The sequence below is a fragment of the Triticum aestivum genome, chromosome 5D, assembly GCF_018294505.1.
Source record: "Triticum aestivum cultivar Chinese Spring chromosome 5D, IWGSC CS RefSeq v2.1, whole genome shotgun sequence".
Lineage (NCBI taxonomy): Eukaryota > Viridiplantae > Streptophyta > Magnoliopsida > Poales > Poaceae > Triticum > Triticum aestivum.
In genome coordinates this window covers 485,909,217-485,923,303 of record NC_057808.1, presented here as the reverse complement: position 1 = coordinate 485,923,303, position 14,087 = coordinate 485,909,217, and the positions used below count along the sequence as shown (strand labels likewise).

General features: G+C 51.7%; 1 protein-coding gene across 1 annotated transcript; it reads right to left on the bottom strand.

Annotated features, from left to right (window-relative positions):
• Positions 1-11,922: 11,922 nt before the first annotated feature.
• On the bottom strand, positions 11,923-12,581 carry LOC123125639 (uncharacterized). Its single transcript, XM_044546107.1, has one exon. The coding sequence runs from the start codon at positions 12,535-12,537 to the stop codon at positions 12,013-12,015; it is 525 nt and encodes a 174-aa protein (XP_044402042.1). The 5' UTR covers positions 12,538-12,581; the 3' UTR covers positions 11,923-12,012.
• Positions 12,582-14,087: the final 1,506 nt, after the last annotated feature.

Here is a 14,087-nt window from a genome sequence, read left to right as displayed (position 1 = left end):
GAGAGGGTTGTGTTTCTCACACATTTCGTCCGCGGGCTGGGATTCCCTCTCCACCCATTTGTCCGCGGACTGATGTTTTACTACGGGATGGACTTCCATGATCTAGCATCCAACTTTATCCTCAACATCTCGGCATTTATTGTCATGTGCGAGGCCTTTCTCTGCATCCCACCTCACTTCGGCCTATGGCTGAAGACCTTCAATGTGAAGCCGAAGGTGGTGAGCGGCCAACAAGCAAAGTGCGGAGGCGCCATGGTGGGCAAGATGCCCAATGTCACCTGGCCCGAAGGCTCCTTTGTGGAGATGGTGAAGGGGTGGCAATCGGGGTGGTTCTACATCACCGAGCCGCGCGACACCAACTGGGCGGCAGCCCCCGAGTTCCGATCCGGAGTTCCGATGCGGCTTACCTCCTGGCAAGAGAAGGGCCTAACCTGGGGTTCCTCGAACGAGCTGACTGGGCTCCAGACGTGTGTCCCGAACATGATAACCAAGAGAATCAAGCTTGTCAACGTGATCCAGCTTATGCTCATTCGCCGGATCCTTCCGTGCCAACGCCGGCCTTGCTATTTGTGGGAGTTCGATCCGGCCAATCACCAGACGCTACTAGGGCTCTTCGGCACGACGCACGAAGATATCTGGAAAGTGCTCTTCAAGGCCGGCGAGACACCACCGCCCACGACCGAGGATCGCGGGCTTAGCTTAAAACGCCAGGCTAATTCGGTAAGCTCTTTCATGTTTTCAAGGTATACCCTTTACTGGAATATTTTGAGGAAGGAGTCTAAGCCTTCCTATCAATTTTTTCAGGCCTAGATCGAGATAGCGGGGCGGATTAACTGTCCGGCTCTGCTACCCGAAGACCAAGAAACCCCACTTCTGATGAAGATGCTGTTTCCGGCGCCTTATGAGGTACTGGAGAAGAAGGCCAAGAAAACGGCCAAGGGGGCCAGGAGTGGCCCTCGCCGAAAAGGTGCTTCAGACGTGACGTCCGAAGACGAGACTCACCCTTCAGCCGCTGAAGACGACGAGGAGGAGGAGGAGGAAAGCGACTCCCCCCCTGAGGGAGGAAGGAAGAAAAGGGGGGCCTCCACAGATCTGGAGGCGAAGGCGCCCAAGAGGGGGAAGGGCTCCCTCGCGGATAACTCCGCGTGGGATGTCGATAGCAGTTCGGAGCGACCCCCCCCCCCCCCCCCCCGGGCCAAGCCTTGGGCCGACGTCCAAATGTCTATCCTTTCCGCTTTGAAATATTAATATGTTTGAATTATGCCATTGCAGTCTGGCCTGTGACAGCTCCCCGCGATCCTCAACAGGAGGTTCGCTAGATTCAAAGGAGATGGCCAGCGTGTCACCGCCGCTCGCTCACTTTCCCCCAGCCAAGGGTGATGACGAGGTGGTGTCCCAAAGGACCTTCCCAGGTCAGGGAGAGGTTCCGGAGGCCGTCGGGGTGGCGCGAAAGGATGACTCCTCGGCCGCCGGGCACATGGGGGAAAAAGCCCCCATGGGACTGGCGATGGGGGCCAAGTTCAATTCAGCCCCTAGCCGGATACCATTCCGGCGACCTACACAGCTCCGGAGTCAAGCGAGCATCCTTCCCCGAAAGGAGGAGGTGTGCCTGTTCCGCCGGTGACCTCTGCCTATCAGAGGCATCGGATAATCTGCTGGAAACGCTGCGAGGCGCTTCCATTGTGGATGAACACCGTATCCTTATGGGTACGGTGATCGAGAAGGTTCGGTCCGCCAAAAGCGGACTGGCCGAAGCCTGCGCTAGCCTTCTAACAGGCTTTGAGGTAAGTAACATAATTGTAGAAAGAATATCATAGTGTAGACAGTAGCCCCTGATGCTCTGTTCGGTGTTTGGAAAGAAAAAGGCGAACAGAGGATCACAATAATTTTCGCAGGAGTCTAACATAAGATGTCTATGTGAATAAGCAGGCGTCGCTGCTGGCTGCTGCCGCTCATACTGCGGAGGTCTCCGGACTGAAGCAAGACCAGAAGCAGGCCGAGGAAGAGCTCGACCTCGTGAAGAAACAGCTGGAGGACAACCAAGGTATGCAGTAACCTGCATGTATATTTAGGAAGGATGAATGGTTTGTGTTGACTAAAGTGTCATGAACTTTATTAGGGGCCACGACCGAGGTGGCGGCCCTCAAGAAGGCGTTAGCCGACGCCGAGAACAGAGCGGCCAAGGAACGCGCCGCACACGAGAAGCACGAGGCCCGGGTCAGCGAGGTCTAGCAAGAGCTCCAGGATGCCGTCAAGAAGTACGAGTCCTTGGAGCGTGATTCTAAGACACAAGGGTCCGAGCTTGCGAAAGCCCGCCAGAGCACACAAGATGCCCGAGCCAAAGCCCAGAGCGCCCTCCAGGAAATCCAGGCGGCCAAGAAGATCGCGGCGGGTAAGGCTTTCATTATGCAAAGCAAGTCTGCGAAGGAAACATTCCTTTTACTTACCCGAATTTTGAGTTCTTCAGGGGCGTTTACGGATTTGCCGCGCAGCGTATCAGATGCTGCCGAGTTCTATCAAGCCGAAGAAGGGAGTTCTACGGAGAAGCTGTTCTAGTCTCAATACCTTGGACCAGAACATCCGGTGCCCTTCAGCGACCAGCTGAAACAGCTGGTCGAGCTGCACAAGGCGGCCGAGCTAGCCATGAAGGACCTAATAGTCCGGCTATGGCCTGCCGAGCCCATGCCCCGCAGCTACTTCGAACTTGTGAAGCGTCTTGTGAGTGCCTGCCCACGGCTTGAAGTCATGAAGCGATCGGTCTGTATTGAAGGTGCACGGATGGCCTTTGCCCGCGCCAAGATGCACTGGGCGAAGATGGATGTCAAGAAGCTGATGACCGAGGGGCCGCCTGAGGGCAAGGAGCACCGCCGACCCGAGCTATATTTTGATAGTGTCCTGGAGGGATCCCGCCTTGTGGCGGAGCAATGTGCGAAGGATGTCATATTCCCATGAAAACATTCATGTTATCCTGTCCTGTAATATGAAACAAGGTCGTTATGTAATATAATGGTTGTGACTTTTAAAATTTTACCTCCTGTGCGGTCGTTTATGAAATCTGAGGGTTGGCCAGTCGTCGGCTTCTGCCCCCACGTAGATAGTACGGGGGTGTTCGGGATAAATCTAAACACTCTTTAATCCACATTCTGGTCCTTAAAGGAGGTGTTTAGTGCAACGAACAAGGCAATCAGACTATACGGCTTTTATCACCCTCACTTAGCTTTGACAATGAGAATTTTGGCAAAGCCCCTGGTATTCGGAAGGCCGAACTAGGGGCGCTATACACACCTGATCGGATAAAAACCGATTCCTCGCATAAAGCGGAAAAAATCTCTAAGGATTTGAAACCTCTCGAACAGCTGACCGGCTCTCGCCGCATCTTGACAGTCAGTTTTCGGCTTTCTCTACTGAGGTGCTCGTCCGGAAGAACCGGGACACAATCGCAGTAGATCTCCCTTTACTAGCCTAGCCGATATAGCGAAACGTAAGGTAGTAAGCACAGGAGCCGGGCAACCCAACTATTGACCAAAGACATGATTCGGAGCCGATGCATATAAAGCTATAAGTTCGGGGTGCCGAACCGTACTGTAAAGTGTTCACACTTTACTGCCGTATTGCGGGGCGTGGTGAAGCCCCTGGTGAAGTAATACGTACCATAGTGTATGGGTGCGATGAGTAATAAATATAATAGGCAAGGAAAAAATCAAGTAGTAAGCTGACGTTGCCAATTATGTTCCATTGTAATTTGATTAATACGTCGAGGCGTACTTGTGGAAGTAATGCGATAAGTAAGGCTATTTAACATGCCATGACAAAGAGCGAGCTGCGTGCGGGTATGTAAAACAGGTATAGCAATCGTTAGCAGAGACCACCTGGGGATTCCCTTGTTACGTCAAAGCTCCTTGCCTCCTTGGTGTATCCGTCCCGTGATCGGTCTGATGATCAGGTTATTAGAAAAAGCCTTGAGAAGAGAAAAACCCGAAATGAAAAAGAAAAAGTGAAGGTGTGCGGATCCAGGGCCGGTCGAGCTGCACTGTGGATCGCGAGCTAGCTATGCCTCCATCGATGCCCATGGGATTTTGAGTGCGTAGTTATGTACGCGCGGTACGAATGCCGCCATTTGATCGGGATTGGGACGGAGGCCAAATTGCTAGTTAAGCTCTTGACGAGCCGGGCTATCTTGCTGCAGAATAGTCCGGACTCTCTTAATGGTGTCCGGGGGTCGGCCGCCGAATTAAGGTTCTGCCGGAAAAGGCCGCGCTATGCTTCTGATGCTAAGGCCGCGGTATGCTCCTCGGTACAGAGGGAGCGTTCCGTATTTCCATTGACTGTTATGACGCCACGTGGTCCGGGCATCTTGAGCTTGAGATAAGCGTAGTGAGGTACCACATTGGATCGAGCAAATGCGGTTCGTCCAAGCAGTGCGTGATAGCCGGTGCGAAAGGGGACGATGTCAAAGATCAACTCCTCGCTTTGGAAGTTGTCCGGAGATCCGAAGACGACCTCTAGTGTGATTGAGCCAGTACAGAAGGCCTCTATGCCTGGTATGACTCCTTTAAAGGTAGTCCTTGTGGGCTTGATTCGTGATGGGTTAATGCCCATTTTGCGCACTGTATCATGATAGAGCAGATTCAGGCTGTTGCCACCGTCCATGAGGACTCGCGTTAGGTGGAATCCATCAATGATTGGGTCCAGGACTAGTGTGGCTGATCCGCCATGCCGGATACTGGTCGGATGATCCCGACAATCAAAAGTGATCGGGCACGATGACCATGGATTGGAATTTGGGGCGACATGCTCTATCGCATAGACGTCCCTGAGTGCGCACTTGCGCTCCCTCTTGGGGATGTGTGTAGCATATATCATGTTCACCGATTTGACCTGGGGGGAACTTCTTTTGTCCCCCTGTGTTCGATTTCTGAGGCTCCTCTTCATCGTCCTCGCTTTGCGATCCTTTTTCTTTGTTCTCGGCATTTAACTTGCCGGCCTGTTTAAAAACCCAGCAATCTCTGTTAGTATGGTTGGCTGGTTTGTCTGGGGTGCCATGGATTTGGCACGGACGGTCGAGTATGCGGTCCAAGCTGGATGGTCCCTGATTGTTTCTTTTATACGGCTTTTTCCGCTGACCGGACTTGGAGCCGCTGAATCCGGCGTTGATAGCAGTGTCATCGGTGTTGTCGCCATTGCTTTGGCGTTTGTGTCTGCTGCGTCGGAGCTTGTCGTTGCTGTTTTTGGCCTTGAAGGGGCCTGCGTCGCTGGCCGTATTTTTACTACGAGCCAGCCAGCTATCCTCACCCGCACAAAAGCGGGTCATGAGTGCCATGAGGGCTGCCATAGATTTCGGCTTTTCTTGGCCGAGGTGGCGGGCGAGCCATTCATGGCGGATGCTATGTTTAAAGGCCACAAGGGCTTCGGCATCCGGACAGTCGACGATCTGGTTCTTTTTGGTTAGGAACCTATTCTAGAACTTCCAGGCTGACTCCCCGGGTTGTTGAACTATGTGGCTTAAGTCATCGGCGTCTGGTGGCCGGACATATGTACCTTGGAAGTTGTCGATGAAGGCCTCTTCCAAGTCCTCCCAGCTGCCAATAGAATTTTCAGGCAGGCTGTTTAACCAGTGCCGAGCTGGCCTTTTAAGCTTTAGTGGGAGGTATTTGATAGCGTGGAGATCATCTCCGCGGGCCATGTGGATATGGAGGATAAAGTCCTCAATCCATACCGCGGGGTCAGTGGTCCCATCGTATGATTCAATATTCACGGGTTTGAACCCTTCGGGGAATTCGTGATCCATTACTTCGTCAGTGAAACAAAGAGGGTGTGCGGCGCCTCTATATCGGGCCGCATCGCGACGAAGCTCCGATGGAGTCCGTCTGCGGTTTTCGGCCCTGGCGTGTCTATGTTTAGCACGTCCGGATATATAGCCGTCCTCGCGTGTCAAGGCACGTCCTCGCGATCCGTAGATCGATCTTGTATGTCCAGGTCTTGACGAAGGTCATATGTATAGCCCCGAGCTGTCTTATCCCTGCTTTTACGGCAAGGTGGGACAGGCTGGTTTTCGGCTCGGGTTGCCGTTTTATCCCGACCGCGTGGTGGTCGGTCGACCGCATTGCGTGATGCTGGTGGGGGCTCTGGCGCCCCATCATCGAACTGAGGTAGCAATTTGCGGTTCGGGTAACTTTTGGCTGGGCGTTTAAGGCCGTATTCCTTGGCTGCCAAGACATCGGTCCATCTGTCATTGAGCAGGTCTTGATCAGCTTGAAGCTGCTGCTGCTTCTTTTTCGGGCTCCTCGCAGTGGCTATTAGCTGAAGCTCAAAGCGCTCCTGCTCGAGAGGTTCCTCAGGCACGATGAAGTCTTCGTTGCCGAGGCTCGCCTCCTCCTCGGAGAGCTAATGGTAACTACCGTCCTCCGAGTCTTCTTCCATGGCTTGTTCATCAGGGCTGACTTGCCCATCTTCCCGATTGTCTCGTTCGGCAGTTTGTTCATCGGGTTCCTCTGTGTCTTTGGCACCATCCGGAGTGTTGTCATTTCCTGTGCCGGTGTTGCTGTCTCTATTGCGGCGCGATTTAGAGCGGCGCCGCTGATGCCGGTGCTTTGGTTGTGTCTTAGGAGGGTCCTCCTTCGCTGGGTTTTCCTTGTCATCGCCGCTATTAGTTTTGGGCGTATCTACCATGTATACGTCATATGAGAAAGTGGCCGTCCATCGTCCAGTAAGTGGCGGATTTTGGTCCTGCTCCTCATCAGCATCGTCGTCCATACCGTCGATGTCTTTGGAGCCGTAATCCAGCGCGTCGGTTAAATCCTCGACCGTGGCTATGAAGTGGGTGGCGGGTGGGAAGCAAGATTCTCCATCGTCAGCCCTAGTTCGAACCGGACATAGTGAGGCTGTGAGTCCCCCGCCAAGGACAGGTTCTTTAGTGAGTTTAGCACATTGCCCAAGGGCGAGTGCTGGAAGATGTCTGCGACGCTAAACTCGAAGATCGATAAGCGATCAGGTTCTGTGTCCGTGGACTCACATGGTTCGGAACTTATATCCAGAGATGAGTCCGGAGTTCCGGTGACACAAATATTGTGTGAGGTTAAGTCCATGTGCGGCTCCAACGCCGGGGAATCTGTGGCCTCCGCGATGGGGTTGAGCCTCCAATCCTTGGATGGCGCAGTATGCTCTGGATCTAAGGCCAGAGTAGTTACAGGAGCTATCTCCTGAACGCGGTCCGATGACAGATTTAGGTCATGTTCATCGAGGTGACCAGGAGCGGTCGCCGCGGTCTCGAATCCGGCGAAGATCAAATCTCCACGGATGTCCGTGACGTAGTTCAAGCTCCCAAATCTGACCTGATGGCCAGGGGCGTAGCTATCGATCTGCTCCAGATGGCCAAACGAGTTGGCCCGCAGCGCGAAGCCGCCGAACATGAAGATCTATCCGGGGAGGAGGATTTCTCCTTGGACAGCGTCATTGTTGACGATTGAAGGGGCCATCAATCCTTTAAGGGACGGCACAGTGGCACTCTCAATGAAAGCACCAATGTCGGTGTCAAAACCGGCGGATCTCGGGTAGGGGGTCCCGAACTGTGCGTCTAAGGTCGATGGTAACAGAAGACAGGGGACACGATGTTTACCCAGGTTCGGGCCCTCTCTATGGAGGTAATACCCTACTTCCTGCTTGATTGATCTTGATGAATATGAGTATTACAAGAGTTGATCTACCACGAGATCGTAATGGCTAAACCCTAAAGTCTAGCATGTATATCTATGGTTATGATTATTCCCCTCCTCCGGACTAAGTCCTCCGGTTTATATAGACACCAAGAGGATCTAGGGTTACACAAGGTCGGATACAAAGAAGGGAATATACATATTTGGTTGCCAAGCTTGCCCTCCACGCCAAGGAGAGTCCCATCCGGACACGGGGGAGAGTCTTTGGTCTTCATATCTTCACAACCCATCAGTCCGGCCCATGGCTAACAGGTCGGACGCCCGAGGACCCCTTAGTCCAGGACTCCCTCACCAGGCTCGTTGTCGACGCCCCAGACTCGGCCGCGCATGCCCGGATCGCCCAGGACATCACCAACATCTCCAAGGAACCGGAGATATTTTCTGCCCTCGCCCTGCTGCTTCGTGTTCGAGTCTGAGACGACGACGAGGTCCTGGAGTGCTGGCTACCTTCCTGGCGCCTAACAGTCAAAAAAATAGGGTGGAGGAGAAGGGGAAGAGAGAAGAGGGCGGAAGAGGAGCAGAGGCGTGACCAGAGCGCCGGCGTGCCGCCGGCGGGAAGGCCGGAGAGATGGCGGTTCAAACCCTAGCTCCTGTTCTCGACCTTTTTCTTTTTCTGTTCGGGAGAAGCGCTCGTGTCGTTGCTCCTTGCCTGGGTAGAAGAGAAAAAGGACAGAAGGTGAGAGGAGGTTTCTAAAGGCCCATTAGCATTGATGCTGGCGAGGCCCAGACGGCGACGCGTTGTAACAGACGAATTCTTTTGTGTTGAAACAATTTTAGTACCACCTCAAAAATAATACTATACGGTGAACTGACGACCGTGAGCGGGCGCGCAGAAGCAATAGCCGCTTATTAGGGAAAGATAAAAGTGATTTTGCACCGAAACAAGGTATGGCGGCTGCCAGACCTTGCCCACTGCGGTCCTCCGCCAGTGTGCGCAGGGATGACCGCCCTGTCCAGGCGCACGGCTGCTGCTAGCCGGAGCCGCGTTCCACCGCCTTCCTCGGCGGGGCACCGACTAGGTGGGTTTCTTGCCACGGCTAACCCGGAGTGGGTCGTCGAGTCTTGAGGCACCGGCAGCGGCCGCCAGCGGTGCGCGCACAAGGTACTCGATGGAATACATGAGAGAAAATAGGGAATATGGAGGCTGATTGGGGGCCCTGCACCAACCTGACGGCGGAATCAAACAGTTTGAGTTCCGGCCGACACGTCATCACTTAAAGTGGGTCCCACTGTAAGTTCTTATGTCAGTGTCACAATGTGCTCAATTGAGCTTTTAGAGCGTGTTTGGTTTTCACCCTAGAGTAAAAGTGCCTGGCCTGAAGTGTGCCTAGAAGCTGCCTGTATCCTGTTTGGTTGATCACCTGTTAAGTCCCCACGTAGCCTGTCCTGGACCAAGTATAGGTGCGGTTAGCCTGGCCAGCCTTCCAGGCACACGGTTAGCCTGAGCCAGGCTACCAGATCCGACGTCTGGCAACGAAAATCGAGGTGCCTGGCAACCAAAAGCTAGCAGTCCGCACTAAATAAAGAGAGAAGTAAGCTTTCACACAAATTTAATACTCGTCTAGGCCAAGGAAGCAAACCAAACATCACCTAGCCCAGGCAGCCTGGCCAGACAAAAATCTTTCACTTTCCAGGCACAAACCAGGAATGAATTTTTCTCAGGGCATAGAGCCTAGATCGCTAAACAAACAGCCTCTTAGTGCTAAAAAAAACACCAAAACTCCTGTCGCTCCCGCGCGGACGATATAGTTGATGTCCCGGAGCAGCGCTGCCACCGACCTACTCACACTTTGCTAGCATAATCAGACTTGTCTAGTCGATTTACGAAGGACCAAACAATTACATCAAGTATGACACTGGAATTTGTTAAAGATGTTCACCGAACTCGGTTTACGGTTACATTCCCGGGAATGACTACGGGCGCCCCTTTCTGGGCACACTGACCATTCGGGCACCGTCTCATGTTGTCGACTTCTTCTGTGCACGCGTGCTATTATGTTGGCATACGTTTACATCATGTGTCTACCTTCACAATATATATCAGGTCTAGGATACACGTGTCCTACCCAAACACGACTTTGTACCTGGTGCGCTGGCGCTGCTTGGGGTCTGCCGGACGATGAAGGGGCGGCGTGGCTACTGTGGTTCAGCGGCGGTGCGCGATCCGTGGCGTAGATGTGCGGGCACCGGTACGGACTGGCTCGATGGGTGACTCAGATCTGGTTCGTGGTAGCGGTTGACGTCTGACGACGCGCATGTATGGGGGGCGACTTGTCCACGGTGGTGTAAGCCCTCGTGTTGTGCTCTCCTTACCCGCAACTCATTGATGGTGTCGATACGAGTCGAGCTCCCATGGCGCTGCTATACCAATAGACGGATCGGTGCGGATGGCCAGGGATGTGGCGGCATGTGGGCTCACTTATGCTAGGGCAACAGGGCTAGGGGTTTTCTTGGCAGCAGAGGTCGTCAACCACTGGTTTGTGTCCCCGGGTCCGCCGGGACTGGCTGGCAACGCATGCATGGACTCCTCCTACGATGGAGATGTTGACCCGGTGGCTGGTGCCAACTAGGAGTGGGAGGAGGGCCTTCCATTCTTCCTAGCGTGGTTCGTGCGTTGCGATGTGGAAGGTTGGCGACGTCGTGGGAGAGATTGAGAGGGATCAAGAATCCTAATTCTCGCTATTTGGGGATATGGATGCCATGGAGGGGGACCTTATGACGGTCTGCATGGTTGACTCTCTAGTGGGCACCATGTCGCCTCGTGGCTATGTCTCTTGGTCATTTCGGTGGCGAGGGTGTAGCGGATGGTTGTTCGGGCTCGATGTCTGTTGTTAGCAATGGCGATGCTCAGATCCGGATCTGGACGCTTGTACTCATCACGGTTATCCTTGGTGCCTGACGGTGACATGGGTGAGTTGCCAAGAGAAAGCTCCACGCTTTGGCACCGACCGTGATGATGCTCGTCGGTGCTGCTATCCTCTTGATGGCAACGTTCTAGTTCTCCTCTCTCTGTGAGGGCTCTGAGTGAAGACCCTTGTCCGTCTTGGACTTAGCAATGATGACGCTTTGCATCTTTTCCCCTCCTGAGGGCATTGTCGTGGAGCTGAGGTATCCTAGGCGTGTCGTGGCGTTGTATTCCGATCTATGTGTGTTATCTCGCGGCAACATAGTTGTATGTGTTTGTGTTTTCTGGTTATCTCGGGATTTGCTACCTTATATCTCGGCCGTGTACTTTTTTTATGCTTTATCTATAAAGCGGGGCGATAGCCTTTTCGAATAATATATGTTGAATATTCTTTAATACACGCTGAACATTTTCTAATGTAGTGAGTTTTTTTAATATACAATGAGCATATTTTTGGTATATGCTGATTTTTTTTCAAGTCCATGAAATATTTTTGAAATTGGCACAATTTTTCAAATGTGAAACATTTTCTTATATTTTCTGAATTTTGGTATAATTTTGAAAAAGCAAGATTTTTTTCAAATTCATGAATATTTTTTTAAACCCCGAACATTTTTCAAAAGTAAAAGAAAGAAAAAACTCGCACCAGAATTGGGACGGCCCTTGTGCGCTCCCTACAGCGTCGCCTGCACTATTCGGCGCCTACAGGCGTCGAACAGGAGATCTCTGCACTACAGGGGGTGAACCACAGAAAATTGGCGTGTCACACATTTTTGCTGAAAACTGCCCACTCTCACCACAATTCCTCGTACAAGAATAATCTCATTTTCTAAGTACTTCAAAGGTCCTGAAGACGAATTTATGAATTATGGTCCATGACCAATGTTGTCAGCTTGATAAAAGAAGAGTAGCTCAGTATGAAGGATAAAATTCGTTTTAACGATCTTTTCTAAATATTTCAATGGTGAGATAGTTTTAGATGAGAAGAGGTATCCAGTTTACAGAGACTCGACAACGATAACTGCGTCTTGAGAAACAAGGGTGCTCTTGGCTTAAACAAACAATGGGTCGTGGTTTAGAAAAACCAATTTGAGAATTTTAGCACGAGAGGACCATTCTCTTGAGGCCACTGAATACATAGCTTTTGAGGTAACTCCACCATTCATACATATAGATAGATGTAGATATAAAATTTTCAAATGGATAATAAATATAGTTAAAGATAGATGGAGAAGATAGATAGCAGGGATTTAAGTAACAACGAGGTTGCATCATCATCATCATACTACTAAAGGAATAAACAAAGCTCCTGCTGTGAGTTGTGTGGGCTCACCATCGACCACTCGACGGAGTCCGCCTGTGTGTCCGTCCTTGTTAATTGGCGCGTGCGCCCGATCAACGCCGCCGCCTCCACAAGCAAACTCGCCGGCACGTCTGCGCTACCAGGCGCTGGAGCGCGTAGCCAGGCTCATGGCCGGCGGCGTGAGCCGCCACCTCCCTCCACAGCGAGGCAGCCATGGCGACGCGCAGCGGTATGCGTGGCGCCACGGCGGCGAAGTCGACCCAGACCGTGCGGCCAGCTGCGGCGGCACACACGCATGCAGCCCCCGCATCCAGGCCCATCCGCCGGGCCCAAACCTGGAGCGTCGACCCGCAGCGCGCGCGAACGTCGTTGGCTGCCGCGGGACGCAGGCGCGCAGCCCCCGCGTCCTCCAGGCCCATCCGCCTGGCCGAAACGCGGGCGTCGTTGCGCGGCGGGATGCGCGTGCGGCGGTGGCGGGACGCGAGGAGGTTGGCGCCGTGCACCTCGGCGTCGCACGGCGCGCAGAGGAACGCGGCGTCGGCCTGGCAGTGCACGTCCGCCCTCGCGCCGCACAGAGCGCAGCGTGGCCTCGCGGTGGTGCGCATCTCCGCAGACATACGGTTGCACGGTCTTCCTGCGGGCAGGAGAGGAGAGACGAGGAGCGTGGTGCAGGTGCTTAGCTCTCGTCCCGGCTAGCGTGTACTGTATTTAATGAAGAAGACGAGGGATCCCTCCCATGCAAGTTGATCCCCGGACCGCTGGACGTGCGTACGTACATGGGTGCAAACGGAGACCACGTGCAGCCCTTCTTTGGTCTCGCGAGGACGTGGAGGCTGGAGGGACCGGGCTGGGCGATTCCCATGCCAAAAATATCTGGACTTTTTCTTTCTTTGCGAGGGCAAAATATCTGGACTTGGTTTGGCGCTGCACTTCGGCCAGTTAGTTATTCAGTCCAAGACGTTTGAGCTCCATGGAGACTTTTTCAAAACAATAATAATAGGACAACCCTAACGCCACACGTGTGGTGGGAGCTAAACCTGCCCACACGCACTATAACACACAGAGTACGCCATGTCACCGCATGGATGCATGTGGAAATCTTTTTTGATTTTCAGTTTTTAAAATATTTTATCTCTTAAATGAAAAATCCGATTGAAGATCTGTTTTTACCATTAAATCCCTCGCGACGAGATCTTCGAAACTAGATCTCATATCAATATATTTCGATAATTTTTTTTTGTTAAAAGTTACCATGTCTATTGCACATGAATTGCCATGATGTTTACACTAAAATTGCCATGATATGTTTCAGCTATTTTCTTCTACATTTAAAAGTAATTTTGACATATTATAAAATGGGGAATTAAGAAACTAGACTTGTCATGCACCATAAACTAAAATTGCCATGATACGTGCACTTAAAATTGCCATGGTTCATACAAAAAAATATTTTCATGCTCAAAGTACTGGAATTGCCATCATCAAAAACTAAAATTGCCATGATCTACAAACTAAAATTGCCACATGGCAACTTTAATTTAAGCACTATGTCAACCACAGTGTAAACATCATGGCAACTTTTGGACAATTTTTTTTTCGTCGAAACATATCAACATGGGGTCTAGTTTTGAAGATCTTGTCGAGACGGATTTAATGGTGAAAACGGATTTTTAATTCGCTTTTTAAATTAGGAGATAAAACATTTTTAAACCGAAAACCAAAAAGATTTTTGCTGATGTCATCTATTCATACGTGGCAAAATGAGTGTTCATGGAGGCGTGTGGGCGGTGTGCAAATGCCCACACGTGTGGGCGTTAATTTTTCCGTAATGATATCCCAACGGTTTTTAGAAGTTTGATACTCCATCTATCCCATAATATAACACATTTTTTAGCTAACATAACTTATAAATAGGGAAACGATTGCCCTCAGCTAGCTATTAATCACCACGCGTCCGCCGTCTCTGTTGCGTGCCACGCGTCCAACGCATAAAGGCAAGTGCAAGCATCTATTTCAACAACGGTGTTGTTGTAAATCTTTATGGCAAACAACTACTGTGATACAATGTGGCTTTGTTTTGTAGAAATATAATCCTGCAACAAGTCCTCAGTTTAAAAAAAAATCCGTAACAAGACGGTTGATGCAGGAAAATTCTAAACAAAACCGC